This window comes from Chiloscyllium punctatum, chromosome 27 (assembly GCF_047496795.1).
Source record: "Chiloscyllium punctatum isolate Juve2018m chromosome 27, sChiPun1.3, whole genome shotgun sequence".
NCBI classification, from domain to species: Eukaryota; Metazoa; Chordata; class Chondrichthyes; order Orectolobiformes; family Hemiscylliidae; genus Chiloscyllium; species Chiloscyllium punctatum.
This window is the reverse complement of record NC_092765.1, coordinates 6,287,839-6,311,280: the sequence shown is the minus strand read 5'-3', so window position 1 is coordinate 6,311,280 and position 23,442 is coordinate 6,287,839. Positions and strand designations below refer to the sequence as shown.

General features: G+C 41.3%; 1 protein-coding gene across 1 annotated transcript; it reads right to left on the bottom strand.

The window, feature by feature from the left end:
• Positions 1-3,332: 3,332 nt before the first annotated feature.
• LOC140453381 (schlafen-like protein 1) lies at positions 3,333-20,503 on the bottom strand. Its single transcript, XM_072547980.1, has 3 exons — positions 20,168-20,503; positions 13,155-13,832; positions 3,333-3,829 (listed from the first exon to the last, which is right to left on the bottom strand). The coding sequence occupies exons 1-3, from the start codon at positions 20,501-20,503 to the stop codon at positions 3,644-3,646; spliced, it is 1,200 nt and encodes a 399-aa protein (XP_072404081.1). The 3' UTR covers positions 3,333-3,643.
• Positions 20,504-23,442: the final 2,939 nt, after the last annotated feature.

The window sequence follows — 23,442 nt, the reverse complement described above, 5'->3', positions numbered from 1 at the left end:
CCTCGGAGTGCAGCTCCACCAACACATGAAACTCACAAAGTAACCCATTTGAATGGTATCTTATTCATTCAGCATCTTCAATCTTCACTCTTCCCACCAATGACACTGCAATCTATTCCATCTGCAATTCGGTTATTTTTTCAGTCAGCCTGCTCAGAGATGTTATTACACGCTTTTGGAGCAGGAGGGACTTGAACTGAGGACCAGCCTAAGCCTGAGCTGGAGACGCTAACCCTGAAAGAGCCTTTCTGCAATTCATGTTTGATTGTTAGCCTTGATGTCCAATCGTAACTGCATCACCAGCCTCACAAATAAAAACTAACTTTGAGAATGTACTGCACTGAGACTCCTGAACCCCTCTGTTATTTCTATGCCTTCACTTGCTGGGTCAGTAGTCTGGGACAGTACAGTGGTTGCACCAACACCACACACACTGCAGCAGTTCTCCACTTCAAGAATAATTAGGAATCGACAATAAATATTGACCTTGGAATAATGTCCACCACCAGGAATACATTTCAACAAAGCTCTACTATGCCTTGTGACATGGTAGTCATTATGTGATGTATAAGCGTCACTATCTTAAAAGGCGTATCAGTGTTGCTTTTTGATCATGGTCTTTGCTCGATTCTACTGTTGCATCATTCCGCGAGCCCTGTACTTTTACTTACAGAGATCCTTTTGCAGAAATACATGAAAACACATTTGATCTGCAGTGCATTTTTCTTCCAATAAGCTCCCAGTGTCCTGCTTTCAAACTTCTAACTGTTAAAATCTGTTGCTGCACCTAACTCATCAAATCTCATTCGCTGGTCTCCCTTGTGCTCCCTCACATTTATTATGTCCCATTCCGTCATCATCACAATGTGGAAATTTTCACTCTGTACATTTGACACTTCCATGGCTGCTCCTACCTCTGTGTCCCATCCAGTGCCATGATCTTTGCTCTCTGCCAACTCTGCCCTCTTTCAATCCCTGGTTTTCATCATCGCACCATTGGCAGCTGTGCCTTCACCAATCTCAAAAACTGCATAAATCCATGAGAGATTCTGTACACTGGGACACAGACAGACTTTAACCTAACACCTTCAATCCATTATCTGAGCTGAGATGGCACCTATTGTTAAAGGTATCTTGAGAATGTAACTTTAAAAGAGTTCTGGGATTTACATACAAAAGAACCGAAACTAACATGATCATTCTAAAAGATGAAAGACTTAATCTAAATTTGTTTAATATTACATTCCATGACACTGCAACCCTGTTGCTATAAATCTTGATTTGGAGATGCCGGTGTTGGACTGGGGTGTACAAAGTTAAAAATCACACAACACCAGGTTATAGTCCTACAGGTTTAATTGGAAGCACTAGCTTTCGGAGCGACGCTCCTTCATCAGGTGATTGTGGAGGGCTCGATCGTAACACAGAATCTATAGCAAAAGTTTGCAGTGTGATGTAACTGAAATTATACATTGAAAAATTGATTGTTAAGCCTTTCATCTGTTAGAATACAGTGATAGTTTCACTTCTTTCATGTGTAAATCACAAAACCCTTTTTTTAAAAGTTGCATTCTCGGGTTAGCTGTTAACAATGGTGATAGCTAGACAATATGTTGAAGGTAAAAACAATGACTGCAGATGCTGGAAATCAGATTCTGGATTAGTGGTGCTGGAAGAGCACAGCAGTTCAGGCAGCATCCAAGTAGCTTCGAAATCGACGTTTCGGGCAAAAGCCCTGTGTTAGCCCCCTGTGTTCTCTGTCTATGACCTGATGTTTAGATTGATTCTAATCTAAAAAGTGAGATAACAGAGTTTTACATAAATTCATGCAGTTTTTGAGCTCAGAGATCTACATGAATGTATGCAGTTTTTGAGCAAAGTGCAATGTAACTCTGCAAGTACAAATTCACCCCACAAAATATATGTGTGCATGTGGGTCTTTGTCTTTGTCTGTGTGTGTGTGTGTGTGTGTGTGTCTGGGGTGGGGTTGTGAGTGTGAGAAAGTGTGTGTGTTTGTTTGTGTGTGTGTGTGTGGTAAGTGAAGAGTGTCTTAAGTCTGTGAGGGGGTGCATGTGGGAGTGTGTGTGTCTATAAGGGTGTGTGTGGGTGTCTGTGTGCGCAGCAGAGGAAAGTGGCCGAGCAGAGGCTGATAGCTAAGTTCGGTACCCATAAGGAGGGCCTCAACTGGGGGACCTTGGGTTCATGTCACATTACAGGTGATCACCATTACACTACACACACGCGCACACACACACACACACACACGGACACACAGACGTGCACACAGACACCCACACACACCCTTATTGACACACACAGTGCCACACTCATACATGCACCCCCTCACAGACTTAAGACACTCTGCACTCACTATACACACACACACACTTTCTCACACTCACAACCCCCACCCCAGACAGACAGACACACACACACACAAAGACCCAAATGCACACATATATTTTGTGTGGTGAATTTGTACTTGCAGAATTATATTGCACTTCGCTCAAAAACTGCATACATTCATGTAGAACTCTGAGCTCAAAACTGCATGAATTTATGTAAAACTCTGTTACCTCACTTTTTAGATTAGAATCAATCTAAACATCAGGTCATAGACAGAGAACACAGGGGCTAACACCTTCAACATATTGTCTAATTATCACCATTGTTAACAGCTAACCCGAGAATGCAACTTTTAAAAAAAGGGTTTTGTGATTTACACATGAAAGAAGTGAAACTATCACTGTATTCTAACAGATGAAAGGCTTAACAGACAATCAATTCTTCAATGTATAATTTCAGTTACATCACTGTAAGTTTTTGCTATAAATTCTGAGTTACGATCGAGCCCTCCACAATCACCTGATGAAGGAGCGTCGCTCCGAAAGCTAGTGCTTCCAATTAAACCTGTTGGACCATAACCTGGTGTTGTGTGATTTTTAACGCTATAAACCTTGTGCCTTATGATTCTGCTCCACAACCACCTGATGAAGAAGCAGCGCTTTGAAAGCTAGTGCTTCTAAATAAACCTGTTGGACTATAACCTGGTGTTGTGTAATTTTAACTGACCAATCTAGAGCTTAGACTTGGAATTCCCTCCCTAAACCTGACCATCTCCTCTGAGTTAATCTAAAAATCAAATTCATCTGCATTTTCTCGGTCACGTTTTATCTGCTGAATACTACTGAGAACCACCTCGAGATGTCTTACTGTGTTGAAAGAGTTATAAGTTCAACAAATTCAGCTGGAAAACTATAGAATGCATCTCGATTTGTCTAGGGTTTCTTTTGCCCCTGAGCACGCTGGGGCACTTGCTTTTACTACTAACATCATTGGCAAAATACTGAACCCACTGAGATATAAACAAGTAGAACCACAGTTGCTGGAGAATTAAAGTGACAGGGAGGAAATACAAAGTCTCAATCCCCACATTTGGGCCATCAATCCCCATTATCGATAATGACAAAGCTGGGTATAACTCACTGAAATCTGGAGCATCATATTAATGCTTTGAAGTCTATTGAGAATTTCAGGTCTGCGGCAGAGGTTTTATTAAACTGTCATTTCTGAGTTGCTTGTTTTAAGGCTGTTGCCCCTGATGTCTGCAATGTGCTCTGGGTTGGCCTGATCTCTTGTGCGGTTAAATAACGCAGCACAGATTTGACACAGCGATCTTGTCTGAATTCACTGCCTGTAGTTCTTGCTGCAACTGTTGCAGTTCCAGGATTGACTGTTGCTGCTGACGAAGTTCCTCCTGCAAACGACGTTCCTCTTTGACTAAGTTGTCGATTGTGTCTTGCAGTTTCTTGATTTCCACTGTCCATTTCTTAGGAGCAAACAAAACAAAAATGGTAACGGAATTGCACAAAATAAACACAAATAGACCATTCAACCCATGAGGTTCCTCACCTCCTCCCTCACCTCGAGCTCAACAAAACCCTTGATACTGTTCTGTGCAAACATATCTGGGCTTTCGTTCACATCAAGGCAAAATACTATTTGTCTCAACTGCTCCTATGGCATCAAGTTGCCCCTACTCATTGAAATAAAATATTGGAAATCTGAAATAAAACCAAAGTACATGAAAAAAGAAACAGTCTTAACATTTTGAATTAAATACAACTTCTTCATTTTGGGCAGAGATGATGGCGTTGTGGTATTAGCAGTTGTAGGAGACCACTCATTTCTGGAGTGAGCTAAAAATGGCAGAAGACAGTGCTTTAAACTAAGAAAATGGTGTAAGAATAAACTAAAAACAAATCCTGTGGAAGCTGGAAATCTGAAACAAACAGACAAAGTGCTGGAGAAACTCAACTTATCTGATAGCATCTGTGGAGAGAGAAACAAAGTTAATTTTTTTTGACTCCATTACAACTCCTCTTCATAAGACCATTAAACAAAAATTGGAGGAGTAGGCCATTCGGCCCCTCAAGCCTGCTCCATCATGCATTCGTCATTCTTCATTTCTACTTCCCTACACTATCCCCATAACCCTTGATTCCCAACTGATTAAGAACCTATCTCAGCCTTAAATACACACTGGGACTCTGCCCCCACAGCTCTCTGTGCCCAGGAGTTCCAAAGACACAACCCTCAGAGAAGAAATTCCTCCTCATCAGTCTGAAATTGGTGCCCCTTTATTCTGAGACTATGGTCTCTGGTCCTAGACTTTGCCATGAGGGGTAACATCCTCTCAGCATTTACCCTGTCAAGCCCCTGAACAATTCTATACATTTCAATGAGATCGCCTCTCATTCTTCTAAACTCCAGTAGTCGGCGAGGGTGCAGAATGTTCTCAAGGGGGAAGAGGGGCCAGCAAGAGGTCATTTTCCACAATGGAACCAATGTCATAGGAAGGGAAAGGTTAAGATTCTGAAGGGAGATTACAGAGAGTTAGGCAGGAATTTAAAAAGGAGGACCTCGAGAGTAGTAATATCTGGATTACTCCCGGTGCTACGAGTTAGTGAGGGCAGGAATAGGAGGATAGAGCAGATGAATGCATGGCTGAGGAGCTGGTGTATGGGAGAAAGATTCACATTTTTGGACCATTGGAATCTCTTTTGGGGTAGAACTGACCTGTACAAGAAGGACGGATTGCACCTAAATTAGAAGGGGACTAATATACTGGCAGGGAGATTTGCTAGAACTGCTCAGGAGGATTTAAACTAGTAAGTGGGGGGGGATGGGACCCAGGGAGATAGTGAGGAAAGAGATCAATCTGAGTCTGGTACAGTTGAGAACAGAAGCAAGTCAAACAGTCAGAGCAGGCAGGGACAAGATAGGACTAATAAATTAAACTGCATTTATTTCAATGCAAGGGGCCTAACAGGGAAGACAGATGAACTCAGGGCATGGTTAGGAACATGGGACTGGGATATCACAGCAATTACAGAAACATGGCTCAAGGATGGGCAGACTGGCAGCTTAATGTTCCAGGATACAAATGCTACAGGAAGGATAGAAAGGGAGGCAAGAGAGGAGGGGGAGTGGCGTTTTTGATAAGGGGTAGCATTACAGCTGTGCTGAGGGAGGATATTCCTGGAAATACATCCAGGGAAGTTATTGGGGTGGAACTGAGAAATAAGAAAGGGATGATCAACTTATTGGGACTGTATTATAAACCCCCTAATAGTCAGAGGGAAATTGAGAAACAAACTTGTAAGGAGATCTCAGCTATCTGTAAGAATAATAGGGTGATTATGGTAGGGGATTTTAACTTTCCAAACATCGACTGGGACTGCCATAGTGTTAAGGGTTTAGATGGAGAGGAATTTCTTAAGTGTGTATAAGACAATTTCCTGATTCAGTATGTGGATGTACTTACTAGAGAAGGTGCAAAACTTGACCTACTCTTGGGAAAAAAGGCAGGGCAGGTGACTGAGGTGTCAGTGGGGGAGGACTTTGGGGCCAGCGACCATAATTCTTTAGATTTAAAATAGTGATGGAAAAGGATAGAGCAGATCTAAAAGTTGAAGTTCTAAACTGGAGAAAGGCCAATTTTGATGGTATTAGGCAAGAACTTTCAAAAGCTGATTGGGGGCAGATGTTCGCAGGTAAAGGGACAGCTGGAAAATGGGAAGCCTTCAGAAATGAGATAACAAGAATCCAGAGAAAGTATATTCCTGTTAGGGTGAAAGGGAAGGCTGGTAGATATAGGGAATGCTGGATGACTAAAGAAATTGGAGGGGTTGGTTAATAAAAAGAAGGAAGCATATGTAAGGTATAGACAGGATAGATCAAGTGAATCCTTAGAAGAGTATAAAGGCAGTAGGAGTATACTTAAGAGGGAAATCAGGAGGGCAAAAAGGAGACATGAGATAGCTTTGGCAAATAGAATTAAGGAGAAACCGAAGGGTTTTTACAAATACATTAAGGACAAAAGGGTAACTAGGGGGAGAATAGGGCCCCACAAAGATCAGCAAGGTGGCCTTTGTGTGGTGCCGCAGAAAATGGGGGAGATACTAAATGAGTATTTTGCATCAGTGTTTACTGTGGAAAAGGATATGGAAGCTGTAGAAAGTAGCCAAATAGATGGTGACACTTTGCAAAATGTCCATTTTACAGAGGAGGAAGTGCTGGATGTCTTGAAACGGTTAAAGGTGGATAAATCCCCAAGACCTGATCAGGTGTACCCGAGAACTCTGTGGGAAGTAGGGAAGTGATTTGCTGGGCCTCTTGCTGAGATATGTCACAGGTGAGATGCCGAAAGACTGGAGGTTGGCTAACATGGTGCCACTCTTTAAGGAGGGTGGTAAGGACAAGCCAGGGAACTATAGACCAGTGAGCCTGACATTGGTGGTGGGCAAGTTGTTGGAAGGAATCCTGAGGGACAGGATCTACATGTATTTGGAAAGGCAAGGACTGATTAGAGATAGTCAGCATGGCTTTATGCGTGGGAAATCACGTCTCACAAACTTGATTGAATTTTTTGAAGAAGTAACAAAAAGGATTGATGAGGTCAGAGTGGTAGATGTGATCTATATGGACTTCAGTAAGGCGTTCACTGGAGGCCTGTGACCAGTGGAGTGCCACAAGGATCAGTGCTGGGTCCTCTACTTTTTGTTATTTATATAAATAATTTGGATGCGAGCATAAGAAGTATAGTTAGTAAGTTTGCAGATGACACCAAAATTGGAGGTGTAGTGGACAGCGAAGGAGGTTACCTTAGATTACAACAGGATCTTGATCAAATGGGCTAATGGGCCAAGAAGTGGCAGATGGAGTTTAATTCAGAAAAATATGTGTGGTGCTGCATTTTGGGAAAATAAATCTTAGCAGGATTTATACATTTAATGGTAAGGTCCTAGGGAGTGTTGCTGAACAAAGAGACCTTGGAGTGCAGGTTCAGAGCTCCTTGAAAGTGGAGTCACAGGTGGATAGGATAGTGAAGGCGGCATTTGGTATGCTTTCCTTTATTGGTCAGAGTATTGAGTACAGGAGTTGGGAGGTCATGTTGCGGCTGTACAGGACAACATTGGTTAGGCCACTGTTAGATATTGCGTGCAATTCTGGTCTCCTTCCTATCGGAAAGATGTTGTGAAACTTGAAAGGGTTCAGAAAAGATTTACAAGGATGTTGTCAGGGTTGGAGGATTTGAGCTATGGGGAGATGCTGAACAGGCTGGGGCTGTTTTCCCTGGAGTGTCAGAGGCTGAAGGATGACCTTATAGAAGTTTACAAAATTATGAGGGGCATGGATAGGATAAATAGACAAAGTCTTTTCCCTGGGGTCGGGGAGTCAAAAACTAGAGGGCATAGGTTTAGGGTGAGAGGGGAAAGATATAAAAGAGACCTAAGGGGCAACTTTTTCACGCAGAGGGTGGTACATGTATGGAATAAGCTGCCAGAGGAATTGGTGGAGGCTGGTACAATTGCAACATTTAAGAGGCATTTGGATGGGTATATGAATAGGAAGGGTTTGGAGGGATATGGGCCAGGTGCTGGCAGGTAGGACGAGATGGGTTGGGATATCTGGTCGGCATGGACGGGTTGGACTGAAGGATCTGTTTTCATGCTGTACATCTATGACTCTAAGTACAGTCCCAACCTGTTTAATCTTTGCTCATAAGACCATCCCTCCATACCAGGGATCATTCTTGAGAACCTTCTTTGAACTGCCTCCAATGAACTACTATCTTTCCTTAAATAAAATAGGTTCATCGTTTTATTAGTTAATAAGATATTAGACTATTTTTTCCACCTAACATTTCCTGGGTAACTAGTCAAGTAACCAAGTCAGAAGTCAAAGTTGAAGACTTAGTCAGATGGTCCCATGGAACAGGGTTGTGTAAAGTTCACAGGCAATTCCCACAGAAACAGACTATGGGGACAACTGGGAGATATCAATGTCGATAAGTCTGGTTTCCAACTTTATAAACACTGGAAAATCTTTGTAAACAATAATATAAAACACTCATTAAGTATTTCAGCTTTGCTTTGTGCTTTTGGCATTTTTCTCCCTGCAAGGTTTGTAGCTCAAGTTGAGGTTTAGGGTGTAGGTTTGCTCACTGAGCTGTAGGTTTGATACCCAGACGTTTCATTACCTGGCTAGGTAACATCATCAGTGGTGACCTCCAAGTGAAGCGAAGCTGTTGTCTCCTGCTTTCTATTTATATCTTTCTCCTGGATGGGGTTCCTGGGGTTTGTGGTGATGTCATTTCCGGTTCGTTTTCTGAGGGGTTTTTCTCCCTTTCAGCACCAATTGATCCCATTCAATCTATTGACATGGTATTAGAAGATTTTTGGCTTCGCCTTTATGTAACTGTCACTTATTTTCTTGCATTCTCTCTTTCCCTATTATATTCATAGAACAGTACACTGCAGCACAGGCCCTTCGGCCCTTGATGTTGCACCTACCTGTGAAACTAATCTGAAGCCCATCTAAACTATTCCATTTTCATCCATATGACGATCCAATGACCATTTAAATGCCCCTAAAGTTGGCGAGTCTACTACTGTTCTAGGTAGTGTGTTCCACATCCCGACTACTCTGAGTAAAGAAACTACCTCTAACATCTGTTCTATATCTATCACCCCTCAATTTAAAGCTATGTCCCCTCGTGCTAGCCATCACCATCCGCGGAAAAAGGCTCTCATTGTCCACCCTATCTAACCTTGTGATTATCTTATATGTCTCAATTAAGTCACCTCTCAACCTCTGTAACAAAAACAACCTCAAATTTGTCAGCCTTTCCTCATAAGACCTTCCCTCCGTACCAGGTGACATCCTAGCAAATCTCTCTGAACCCTTTCCAAAGCTCCCACATCCTTCCTATAATGCGGTGACTAGAACTGTATACAATACTCCAAGTGCAGCCACAACAGAGTTTTGCATAGCTACAGCCTGACCTCGTGGTTCTGAACCACAATACCTCGACCAATAAAAGCTAACACAACGTATGTCTTCTTAACAAGCCTATCAACCTGGGTGGGAACTTTTAGGGATCTATGTACATGGACACCAATATCTCTGCTCATCTTCACTGCCACGAATCTTACCATTAGCCCAGTACTCTGCATTGCTGTTACTCCTTTCAGAGTGAATCACCTCACACTTTTCCACATTAAACTCCACTTGCCACCTCTCAGCCCAGCTCTGCAGCTTATTTATGTCCCTCTGTAACCTACAACATCCTTCTGAACTATCCACAACTTTTCCAACTTTAATGTCATCTGCAAATTTACCAACCAATCTTTCTACACCCTCATCCAGGTTATTTATAAAAATGACAAATAACAATGGAGCCAAAACAGATCCTTGCAGTACTCCACAGGTAACTGAACTCCAGGATGAACATTTCCATCAACCACCACCCTCTGTCTTCTTTCCGCTCGCCAATTTCTTATCCAAATTGCTAAATCACCCTTAATTCCACTCCTCCGTATTTTGTGCAATAGCCTACCATGAGGAACCTTATCAAACGCATTACTGAAATCCAAATACACCACATCTACCTGTTTGGTCACTTTCTCAAAGAACTCAATAAAAGTTTTGTGAGGCATGACGTACCCTTCACAAAACCATGTTGACTATCCCTAACCAACTTATTCCTCTCTAGATAATTATAAATCCTATCTCTTATAACCTTTTACCACACTTTACCCACAACGGAAGTAAGACTCACTGATTTGTAATTGCAAGGATTGTCTCCACTCCTTCTTGAACAAGGGAACAACATTTGCTATCCTCCAGTCTTCTAGCACTATTCTTGTAGACAATTATGACATAATGATCAAAGCCAAAGCCTTGGCAATTTCGTCCCTGGCTTCCCAGAGAAGCCTATGATAAATCCCATCCGGCCCAGGGGACTTATCTTTTTTATATTTTCCAGAATTGTTAACACCGCCGCCTTATGAACCTCAATCCCATCTAGTCTAGTAGCCTGTATCTCAGTATTCTTCTTGATAATATTGTCCTTCTAGTGTGAATACTGACAAAAAATATTTGTTTAGCACTTCCCCTATCTCCTTGGACTCCATGCACAGCTTCCCACTACCACCCTTGATTGGCCATAATCTTACTCTAGTCATTATTTTATTCCTGATATACCTATCGAAAATCTTAGGGTTTTCCTTGATCCTATCCACTAATGTCTTCTCATGTTCCCTCCTGGGTCTTCTTAACTCGAATTCTTTAGGTCTTTCCTGGTTAACCTGCAACTTTCAAGCATCTCTTCACTTCTCTTAATTGATTACATTTGGTCTGGTTCTCAAGTGAAGAATTCAGCTGATACGGATCTTACACACTGCATTTATTTGTTTAATTTCATCATAATAGCTTCTTTGTCATCCAGTGAGCCTTACACTTTTGGTTCCACTGTTTTTCCATTGTTGGAATGTGCCAAAACTGCAACTGAAGTGTCACTTTCTCAAAAATTATCTATCTTATGTTACAGTTTTTCCTATTGATCTTTGCTTCCATTTTTCTTTCACCCTTGTTACATTGTGTCTCAACACATTGAAGTTCACCTTCCAGTTGCGTGTGCTACTTTAGGTTGTTCCTTACTCTTCTCTCTTGCTACCCTAAACATCCTTCAGCTTACCCAATTGCTCCCCCAGAAAGAAGTTGTGCTGTCGAAGTCTCCTGAACAGTTTTCAAATTTCCTCCTTATTGAAACCCCCCCCCACAATTTCAACAAGCTTTAGTTGATTTCCCTGCTCATTTTCTCTCTATATATCTGTTCAAGACAATTAGAATATCCTAAACATAATCATTCACTTTTTACTCTTTAACTTCAATCAAATAGATTCTAATCTTTTCTCTCTTCCAGGTCAATCTCTCTTTCCAACACTAAACACCTTCCCAACATGTTACATCATCTCCCTTTTGCTCTTGCCCTATCATTAGAATACTGCGTGCAATTCTGATCTCCTTCCTGTTGGACAGATGATGTGAAACTTGAAAGGGTTCAGAGAAAATTTACAAGGATGTTGCCAGGGTTGGAGGATTTGAGCTATAGGGAGAGGTTGAATTGGCTGGGGCTATTTTCCCTGGAGCGTCGGAGGCTGAGGGGTGACCTGATAGAGGTTTATAAAGTCGTGAAGGGCATAGATAGGATAAATAGACGAAGTCTCTTCCTTGGGGTCGGGGAGTCCAAAACGAGAGGGCATAGGTTTAGGGTGAGAGGGGAAAGATATAAAAGAGACCCAAGGGGCATCTTTTTCACGCAAGGGTGGTACGTGTATGGAATGAGCTGCTAGAGGAATTGGTGGAGACTAGTATAATTGCAATATTTAAGAGGCATTTGGATGGGTATATGAATAGGAAGGGTTTGGAGGTATATGGGCCGGGTGCTGGAAGGTGGGATTAGATTGGGTTGGGATATCTGATAGGCACGGACAAGTTGGACTGAAGGATCTGTTTCTGTGCTGTACATCTCTATGACTTGGGCGAGACTGAACCTTCATTTCCACTTTTGCTTCTTATCTGTCTATTCAGTTACACCTGAGTTTGGAATTCTTACATTTTCCATAACTTGACATTGTCCTTCTTCCCAAGGCAGATTTATTTTTACCAACAACAACAACAACAGAAATTGCTGGAAAATCTCAGCAAGTCAGGCAACATCTTTGGAGCAAAGTCAGAGTTAATGTTTCAAATCCTTCAGGACTGTTTTGAAGAAGAGTCACTGGTTCCTGAAATATTAACTGTGATTTCGCACCACAGATGTTGCCTGACCTGCTGAGATTTTCCAGCAATTTCTGTTTTTGTTTCTGATATCCACCATCCACAGTTTTTTCAGTTTGTTATTTACTTTTACTACTTTGTCTTGCTTAATTCCCTTCAATTATCATACTCTCAATGTATCTTAAGTATAGATTCTCCTTGATTTATCTTCTCTTCACCATATTCATTTATATTAAGTCATTATCTGAAGTTGTATACTTAGGCTCCTTTTATGGATAATTAAATTAAGGCCTTGTTCTGTTATCCTGTTGTGAATGTACTTGCTGTCTGTTTTCTTGCAAACAGCCATCCATCTACTATCCTGGCCTCTCACAGTGGAACGATCATCTCTTGGAATATACGATCCAAGGTCTTTTCAGACTCTAGCTGTGCTGCAAAATAAATGTTAAACAGGACATTGGGAGAGCTCTCCTGTTCTTCAAATTGTGGCAATAGGATCTTCCACATTTCCTGAGATGATAGAACGTGGCATTGATTTAATGCCATTGTCAATTATCTATAAAAAGGAGGCTAAGGATATGACTGAAGGTAACAACTCATTATAAATTAAATGATGGGAAGAAGATAAAACAAGGAGAAAATGAGTTTCGATACATTGAGAGGAGGAGAATTGAAGGAGATTAAACAGTATAAAGTAAAAATAAATCTGACATGGGAAGAGGGACAATGCCAAGTTCTGGAAAATCTAAGAATTCCAAACTCAGTATAACTTGCACATGAATAAACTGAGAAGAAGGAAAACGGGAAATAAAGATTCGGTCTCACCCAAGTTACTATCCCTCACAGTCAGACTGAGTGTTGGGAGACTTTTCAAAAACATCACCCATTCTCAACTCAGATTATTATTATGTAGAATAAGGACTTTGCTTAAAAACAGAAAGCAGTTTACATGGCTAAACCCAATGTAGATCAGTAAAAGGAGGGTAAAATGCTCCCGTAGTAACTCACTGAAGCTTGTGCATTACCTGTCTGCACCATTCCTGAATGGAACTTCCTGATAGTGGACCTTGGATGCTACCATCTCGACGAATGTACACTTCACCCTGGTCAGTCTCGTACAGTAACACATCACCATCCTTCTTGGGCGGATGCACAGTTAACCTCATCACTTTGAGAAACATCCCTGTGTCCCCATCCTTGATGACTGGAAGGAAGGTGATAGAGTAGGAATTGGGGAAGAGTGGTGGTTTAAACCCTTTCACAATTGAATCTATCAGAAGTCTAACCCGGTCTTCATCCTTGTGATTGCATTCGACTCCACACACAGTGCCATCGTCATTCACACCCACATACAAACTGCCCCCTTCACTGTTCAGAAACGCACAGACATATTTCCTAACGTGGTTCTTCAGAGCCATGTTCAGGTATTCTCCTCCTCCACGTTTAAATTCAACATTCCTTGTCTCACTCCCCATCAGTGCCCCATAAAATAAGCGCTCCTGTCCAGCAATCTCTCCACCGATGATAGCACTGTCTGACTTGGTACCACTCAGTGGAGTTGATAAATGGTCCATCACTTTGTTTACGAGGTAGCTGGATTTCCCCGCGGTATATCCCAATGTGTCCTGTGTTTGTTCCAGTCTCCTCTTGTCCTTTTGTCCTTGACTGTGGGATTCGTATTTTGATGTATCTGCAGAACTGTTCTGGGAATAATCAAAATGCAAAGGTAAGTGCAAGACCTATACCCTTCCAGGTCACACCATTTAAGTTTTGGATATCAACTTAAGGCAAGATCGATGAATCACAATTGTATGATAAAACTTTTCTTTAATGTTTCTCAAATACACTCTGAACATAAATGCAGACTTTCAGGATAAATTTCATCCTTAACTTGGGCACATAAAGCTGGGAAAAATAAACTGAAATATAAAAGGAATGGCTGTTGACTGTCTTACGAGGAGAGGTAGTGTAGGCTGGACCGCTGTTCATTTGAATATTGAAAAATGCGAGGCGACCTTATTGAAACATAGGAGGCTTGATAGGATAGATGCAGAGAGATCATTTCCCTTTGTAGCAGAGTTTAGGACTGGAGGGCATTATCTTAGAATAAGGGGTCAAATGTTTAAGAGGATGAGGAGGAGGATTTTCTTCTCTCAAACGGTAGTGTATCTGTAGAATTGTTTCCCACAGATGGCCATTCACTTTGGGTCATTAAATATATTCAAGGCTGAGATGGACAGATTTTTAATCAGGAAGGGAATCAAGAGGGAAAGGAAGGAAAATGGAGTTGAGGATTATCAGATCAGCCATGATCTCTTTGAATGCCTGAATCGGCTTGATGGGCTGAATGGCCTAATTCTGCACTTATGTCTTATGGTAATCAGGGAAACTGGAATAGAAACTAATTCCATACAACAGGATTCAATAAGAATGGACCAAGAATGAAATATGTGGATTTAAAACTTCATCTAATAATTGGAAAATTTGAACTAATGTGGCAAGGAGTTGGGAACCAGAGCAGTAGGTCAGTGTATGGAGTGATCGAGAAAAAGGTAGAGATTAAATCAAGTAGTAAGAATATGCTTGGCCAGGTTAATGAACACAGTGGAGCTAATGGTCTGAAGTGTATTTATTTTAATGCAAGGAGTATAACAAGTAAGGTAAATGCACTTAGAGCCTGTATTTGTACATGGAGCTACAATGTCGAGAGAAGGGCAGGATTGGCAGTTTTTTGTTCCAGGGTTTAGATGGTTCAAGTTTGGTAGAGAGGGATTAAAAGGGACAGGGGAGTTCCATTCCTGAGTATTGAGAGAAGATATCTTGGAGGGCTCATCCAGTGAAGATATGTGGGTAGAAACTCAGGAATAAGAAAGTGCAATCACCATGACGGGGTTATACTATAGGTCACCCAATAGCCAGCAGGTGATAGAGGAACAGATGAGGAAACAGATCATGGAAAGTTGTAAAAACAACATTGTTGTAGTGGGTGATTTTAACTTTCCCAATATTGACTGGTACTCCCTTAGTGACAGGGACTTAGATGGGGGAAGAATTTGTTAGGTGTATTCAGGAGGGTTTCTTGAAACAATATGTTGTGGTTCTGTTCGCCGAGCTGGGAATTTGTGTTTCAGACGTTTTGTCCCCTGTCTAGGTGACATCCTCAGTGCTTGGGAGCCTCCTGTGAAGCGCTTCTGTGATGTTTCCTCCGGCATTTGTAGTGATTTGTATCTGCCGCTTCCGGTTGTCAGTTCCAGCTATCCGCTGCAGTGGCCGGTATATTGGGTCCAGGTCGATGTGCTTGTTGATTGAATCTGTGGATGAATGCCATGCCTCTAGGAATTCCCTGGCTGGTCTCTGTTTTGCTTGTCCTATAATAGTAGTGTTGTCCCAGTCTAATTCATGTTGCTTGTCATCGGAGTGTGTGGCTACTAAGGATAGCTGGTCGTGTCGTTTCGTGGCTAGTGGATGTTCATGGATGCGGATCGTTAGCTGTCTTCCTGTTTGTCCTATGTAGTGTTTTGTGCAGTCCTTGCATGGGATTTTGTACACTACATTGGTATTGCTCATGCTGAGTATCGGGTCCTTCATCCTGGTGAGTTGTTGTCTGAGAGTGGCTGTTGGTTTGTGTGCTGTTATGAGTCCTAGTGGTCGCAGTAGTCTGGCTGTCAGTTCAGAAATGCTCTTGATGTATGGTAGTGTGGCTAGTCCTTTGGGTTGCGGCATGTCCTCGTTCTGTTGTCTTTCCCTTAGGCATCTGTTGATGAAATTGCACGGGTATCAGTTTTTGGCGAATACATTGTATAGGTGTTCTTCTTCCTCTTTTTGCTGTTCTGGTGTGCTGCAGTGTGTTGTGGCCCTTTTGAATAGTGCTTTGATGCAACTTCTTTTGTGTGTGTTGGGGTGGTTGCTTTCGTAGTTCAGGACTTGGTCTGTGTGTATGGCTTTCCTGTATACCTTTGTGGTGAATTCTCAGTCCCATGCAAGGACTGCACAAAACACTACATAGGACAAACAGGAAGAGAGCTAACGATCTGCATCTATGAACACCAACTAGCCACAAATCGACACGACCAGCTATCCTTAGTAGATGACAAGCAACATGAATTCAACTGGGACAACACTACTATTATAGGACAAGCCAAACAGAGAACAGCCAGGGAATTCCTAGAGGCATGGCACTCATCCACAGATTCAAATCAATAAGCACATCGACCTGGACCCCATATACCGACCACTGCAGCGGACAGCTGGAACTGACAACCGGAAGCAGCAGATACAAATCACTACAAATGCCGGAGGAAACATCACAGAAGCGCTTCACAGGAGGCTCCCAAGCACTGAGGATGTCACCCAGACAGGGGACAAAACGTCTGCAACACAAATCCCCAGCTTCGCGAACAGAACCACAACAACGAGTACCCGAGCTACAAATCTTCTCACAAACTTTGAAACAATATGTACATAGTCCAACTAGGGAAAGAGCTGTACTGGACTATGTAATGGGAAATAAGCCTACCCACATGATCAAAGTTACAGTGGGAGTATTTTGGTAATAGTGATCATAATTCCATAAGTTTTAAAGATAGTAATGGATAAGTTTAAGACTCATCCTTGGTTACATTGGGGGAAGGCTAATTACAACAGTATTAAACAAGAACTAAAGAAATTAGATAGGGGTGGCTGTTTGAGGCTAAACCCACATCTGACATGCAGGAGTCTTTTAAAGGCCAGTTGATCACAGTTTAGGACCAGCATGTTCCTGTGAGTATGAAAGAGAAGGACAGCAAGATTCAAATACCCTGGATGACAGGAGTCATAGGAAAAGGACAAACATGCAATGTTTATGGAACTGAAAAAAGACCATATTCTACTTCTGTGTACATAGGCTATTCCAAATGGTACTATAATGATGAGATTGTAAAGTCTTCACTGTACTCATTTGAGTCCATGTGACAATAAAGCTAATTCAAATTCAAGGCACTTGAAGAATGTAAAGAAAACGGGAAACAATGAATCAGGAGGGCTAAAAGATGCCATGAAATGTCCTTGGTAAGTCTTATTAAAGGAGGATCCCACAGCATTTTACACATTTATTAGGAGCAGGAGGGTAGCTAGGGAAAGGGTAGGTCCACTCAAAGACAAAGGAGTGAATTTATGTCTGGAATCTTAATGATGTCTTTGCATCGGTATACACCAAGGGAAAGGGTATGGAAGATGATAAGATTAGGGAGGGGAATGTTGATACTCTAAGGCATGTCAGTATTAAAAAGGTGTTGGGTGTCTTGAAAAGCATTAAGGTAGATAAGTCCCCAGGACCTGATTGAATTTATCCCAGGGTACTGAGAGAGGTAAGGGAGGAGATTTCAGAGGGCCTGTCAGAGATCTTTGCCTCAGCTTGAACCACAGGCAAGGTCCCAGAAGACTGGAGAACAACCAAACTTGTTCCTTTGTTTCAGAAGGGCAACAGGGATAATCCAAGAAATTGTCATCAGTAAGCCACAAGGATGTTTCCAGGATTTGCAAGATTTACTCACATTTGGAAAATAATGAACTTAATAGTTTATGTGGGGGTGGTGCTGTCTCAAACTTTGAGTTTTTTTTGAGGAAGATGATTGATGAGTGTCAGGCAGTGGATGATGTCGACATGGACTTTACTGAAGAATTTAACAAGGGCCCTCATGGGAGGTTGGTCCAGAAGAGTAACTCACATGGGATCCACAGTGCATTAGTAAGTTGAATACAAAATTGGCTTGATCATAGAAGACAGTAGTTGTGGAGGGGTATTTTTCTGACTGGAGGGCTGTGACTAGTGTATTTTTCACAAAGATCATTGCTGGAACCTCTGTTTTTCATATATATTTTATATATATTTAGATGAGATTTGTATTCACAAACCTGAAAATATTTGTGGTATGGTTAGTAAGTTTGAAAATGACACAAAAATTGATGGAATTGTGGACGATGAGGAAGGGTACAACAGGATCAAGATCAGTTGGAAAGGTGGGCAGACAAAATGGCAGATGGAGTATAACTCAGACAAGTGTGAGGTGATGCATTTTGGGAGGTCACATGCAAGAGGAAACTATACAACAAATGGCAGGAGCCTTATAAGCAGTGATATCGAGAAGGAGTTTGGGGTGCCGGTCCACAGCTCTCTGAAAGTGGTAACACAACTGGATAAGATGGTAAAGAAGGTATACAGCATGTTTGCCTTCATCAATCACACATTGATATCAAAGTTGGCAAATTATTGTTGCAGCTGTATTAAACCTTAATGAGCTGAAAATATGTTGCTGGAAAAGCGCAGCAGGTCAGGCAGCATCCAAGGAACAGGAGAATCGACGTTTCGGGCATCAGCCCTATTCGCCAGAGCTTCGGCGATGGGGGTGTGAGTTGGGGTGGGGATGGGGGTGTGAGTTGGGGTGGGGGGGGGGGGGTCCTGACCTGATAGAAGTTTATAAAATTATGACATACATGGATAGTTGGACTCTTTTTGAATTCAACAAAATGAAAAATAATCTGGAATTTGAGCTAGTCTCAGTAATATTAACCATGAATCAACCAATGGTCACAAAAAACACTTATTTATTTGTTCTTGCAAATGGATATGTAACTAGCATTTGCTGCCCATCCATAATTAGGATTAAACTAAATGTCTCACTACAGCCATTACATATCATCCACATTGCTATGTATCTGGAGTCACACATAGGCCAGACCAGTTAAGGACCCTAAAGTGAATCAAGTGTGTAATGATAACAATCATTAGTTAATGGTTGGCATTAGTCAAGTTTTAATCCCAGAATTTTTCTCATTGAATTCAGATTCCAGAATCTGTCATGGTGGGATTCTAATGCAAACCAAGAATTTTGGACTGGGTCTCTGGATTACTGGTCCAGTGACATTACCAGTCCAAGACTTTGGCAAATCCCCTTTTGGGAAGGAAATCTGTTGTCCTGATCTGGTTTAGTCCATACGTAGCTCTAGATCTGCATTCAGCAAGGTGGTTGATATAACTGTTCTCAAGGGCTATTAGAAATTGACAGCAAATGCTGGTTTTTCCATGTACAACCACATTCCATGGACAAGTTAAAAATAATAAAGTCATTGTTAAATCATTGTCTCTCTCATGTATATGTGAAATGTGACTTTTTGCAGTACAGACAAAATAAAATCCATACAACTGAGCTGTACTGTCCAGTGTAAATAACCTTTTATTAGATACAGGAGATGCATTTGCCACAGTGTGGCTCTGTAAACTTGATTTACTTATACAGCCTACAGTCAGAGGGCGCATGCTGTTTAAAGCTCACATTAAAATTTGATACACCCAGTTAATTCCACAAAAAAAACCAATGGAAGTTAAAATCTCATTTATGTCAAATTTTATGTTATTATGAAACAATAAACTGGATTTCATGTTACAAAAGTGATTAAGTCATGATATATTTGTAAGTGCTTAGATTTGATGACAATAAAATATGCCAATATGATGTGGGATTTCATTGAAATTACATCAATGCTATTTATAAACACTGTGGTTTCCTTAGAACATTGAATTAATCAAGCACAACAGACTCTTTAGTAATCTGTGCTGGTTGGTCTATCAGTTTCCAATTTAAAGTTAATAATTGATTATCTACTGTTTTACCAGACTTGGCGTAAACAAATGTTTTCTAACATTTTTCCTGAACTGATTCAACCTGTATTGCTGGGTTCAATGCTGAGATTCTTCAAGTGAATAGAGTAATTAATGCATGGTGCATAGTTTATAGCATAAATGAGTCACCAATGGTTCAGCAATGATGTCAAGTCAAGATAAGACATTTACATAGCAGTGAGGAAAAGCAGCACAGTTGCTTGACATGCTTTCCTTTCCTCTGTCTTGGACAGTATTGTAAACACCTGACCCCTGAATCCTTTGACATCAGTTTCTATTGCAAATCAATTGGACTTTTTCACATTTCTGATACCTACTAGCAAACATTGGAGGAGTTAAAGGAATAGGAAAGCAAATGGATAATGAAATTTCCTTTACCTTATCGAAGGTGTAATCTGAAAAGTCACGGATATCCCTTGCAACTTTTAACGTTTTCCCTTTAACTACTAATCCTTTCATGTGGTTTTGATCCAAAATGGCAGGATCTTGAAGTTGTTTCAAGATATTTTGAACTCCATTCTCCGTCTTCATGTGAATAAATGCATGGGCTCGTTTGTGCTTCTTGAAGACTTCAATGTCATGTCTTTGCAGGACAACGTCGATTGCAGCAAGTAAATCCTTCAGCATGTAACTCAGCAGCTCCTTTGAGTAATCCGGATTTAAGTTACCCACAAATAATGACAAACAAGGAGCCTTGACATTGTTGTCATCCATTGCTTTTCACTAAAAAAACATTTTGCAGATTTTCTCGAGGCTGGAGCAAACACTTACATGTTCGGCACTGTCTGTGGTGTTGCCATTGTCCCACAAGATTTGAAGGTCAAAATTTCTTGCTGGGCTTTTCCCTTAACTAAGGGCAGAAATTCTCTACCTGAAAAGAGTTGCACAAAGAACACAGGTCAGTCAGAACATCATAATCAATGGATTGCATTTCCATTCTCCAATCCAAGGCCATTGGCTTCCATTGCGATAACATCCTCCCTCCTACCTATGTCCATCCATTGCTGTCTATGTCTTTGTCATGTCAAGACTCTATTACTTTAGTAATCTTCTAGTTGGCCTCCCAAACCCTTCTTCCAGCAAGCTGCAACTTATCCAAAATTTTAGTTTCAAAGTTCATAGTCTACCCTGCAGCAAATCCCATATTGAACATGAGAACATGAGAACAATTGTGAAACATCTAACCCCTTTAAGCTTGTAAAACCATTCCGCTGGATCATTGCTGATCTGTAACGCAAGTCCAAAGGGGCCTTTGCTTTATGTTTCTTGACACCTCTGGCTGACAGAAAAACCTATCATTTAACAATTGGTCCAGGATCAACTGCTGATGTGTGAATGAAACTTCTAAACTTCACTCCTGAATGGTCTGGTTTTAATTTTAAACTATGTCACAGTCTTAGATTCCCTGGTCAGCAGAAATAGTTTGTTTTTATTGATCTAATTGGCTCTTATTATCTTGAAAACTTCAGTCAAATCATCTTTTAACCTTCTACATTCTAAGGAGTACAATCTTAGGTGGTGTTAATCACGAAAGGAATTCACTCCTAATTCCTCACTGTCTCAAATATATGACATTTGTGTTGATCTACAACTCCTTCTATAATCTTTCCCTCTCACTCAATGAGTTGCCAAATTGGCATGGTGGAGAGGCTTGTGAGTTCTGATGATCCCTTGAATGATGACATTCTTTGCTCCTTATAGGGTCACCCATGGTGACAAGGTTGGGGAGAAGGGAGGGTGGTCCCAGAAAAAATGTGGTCCAAAATGTCCTCGGTGGCAGAACATGTGAAAGGAGACCAGCTACGTAGATGGAAGGAGCTTACAATGACACAGTGGTTCTCTAGTTGTCATGGGTTGACACCTCAAATTACGATCACTAACCTATTGTCCCAATGATAAACAAAGTCATGCTCAGATTCCTACCAGAATGTATTTGCCAAGTCCTGAGGCAATCAAGAATTGGTGATGGAGGTAGGATTACAAACCTGGGAATTCCCTGTGAAGGATCTGCACACAGTTGATAGATGCATGAACGTTGATGGACACTTGTCCAAATGGAGAAGTTACAAAAATTGGCCCAAAAGATGGCAGTCCCATTTTCTCCTGGAATTCACCACCTGCAGGATCACCATCTTAATGGTGCAAGTAATTGAACTTTTCATTTGCATCATGAATACTTTAAAAGATGGAAATGTGGATTTAATAACCACAATTGTCCAAATAGCTGCAGAAACTTAAAGTGCAGTGACCTGAAAGCTACTTGTCTGAACAAATGAATTTCATAGAAGAGTGGTGTGGAGAAACCCATTCATTTACAAGGAGTTGCCAATTGCTGAATCTTAAACTTTATAATGTTGAAGTCAGCATGGGCCATTTGTGTGGACAATGGACAAACAAATACCGTTGTCACCTGAACAAACCAGCTTGCGATAAGGGACATCTATTCTCTCATGTTTTAAAAGCAGCCTGAGAGACAAGGTGCCTCAGAGGCAAGAGATGCAGCCCAATAAAGAAAGGATCCTGTCTCAAATTGGCTCACAGAAGGGGAGGGAGGCTGGGCATTCACCCACCAATTTGAAGAACCAAATCAGAACTTTGCTACAGTGGCTTGATGCACCTTAACTACAGCAAAGCCAGAGCCAGCTGTTGCCAGTGGGAGATATTACTGTGGATGTTTATGATGAAGTAGTCAATCTCCACTTCCCTAAAAGGGAGTCGTCACACCCACAAAATCTCAATCTTCCATCTCAAAAGTCTCAAGCATAACAAGTGAATACATTATTTGGATTTTCTTAAAAATTAAGTGCATGCTAACTCTTTGTAACATCACCTTTCCTTCAAAGTTTTAGAGAAAACAATGAGCAAGACAACAAACTCACCATCTTTCCTCCTGTACATGTGTGTCCATGTGTATGAGTGTATCTGTGCTGTGGTGAATGCACGGTGCTGTTGACATCTAAACATTTATTCTCCCTTTTCTGAAATAGCAGGAAGAGCTGTTTGTGTCTGCTCTTGACAGTCACAACACTCAGAGTTAAAATACTACTTCTATGTCAAATAGGTATGTTGTTATCAGTCAAAAGATGGAAAAAGAAGATTGTGCCATCTCCCTGTCCCTGTCAGTAACACTCTGTGGGAAATCAAACAGTACTTAACAGTTCAATTGTTTTGTGTCTATTTCACTTTAAACTGTATATTTCAAGGTATCAGAACCATACAGAAAAATCACAAAGAATGTTATTCACTGTTTATTGTTTTGACTGACTGGGAACTCGGAATTAACAAAAGCCACAGCAAATAACTGGTGCTGGTGGAGGCATGATGGGCTGAATGGCCTCTTTTAGCATGGGAACACCTCTGTGCTTCCGTCAACATTGATATTCCCCTCTGAAGGCAGGTTGAATGAGGGCAGGTTGGTCTTAGAGAGGAACTAAGTCCCCACCATTTCGGCAATTAAATTCTGAACAAGAAGTTCCATGGTGACATTTTTGAACCAACACCAAGTAAGACCCTTATGTGGTCGATTAATAGGCACCGAAGGAACCCATCTTGCCCCGGCCCAATCACCGACCTTCCAACCAGGCAAAGGGAAACCAGGGCAAATTTCCAGAAGGAAGCAGGAATGGAGCTTTCCCAATCTGGGAGCAGAGATG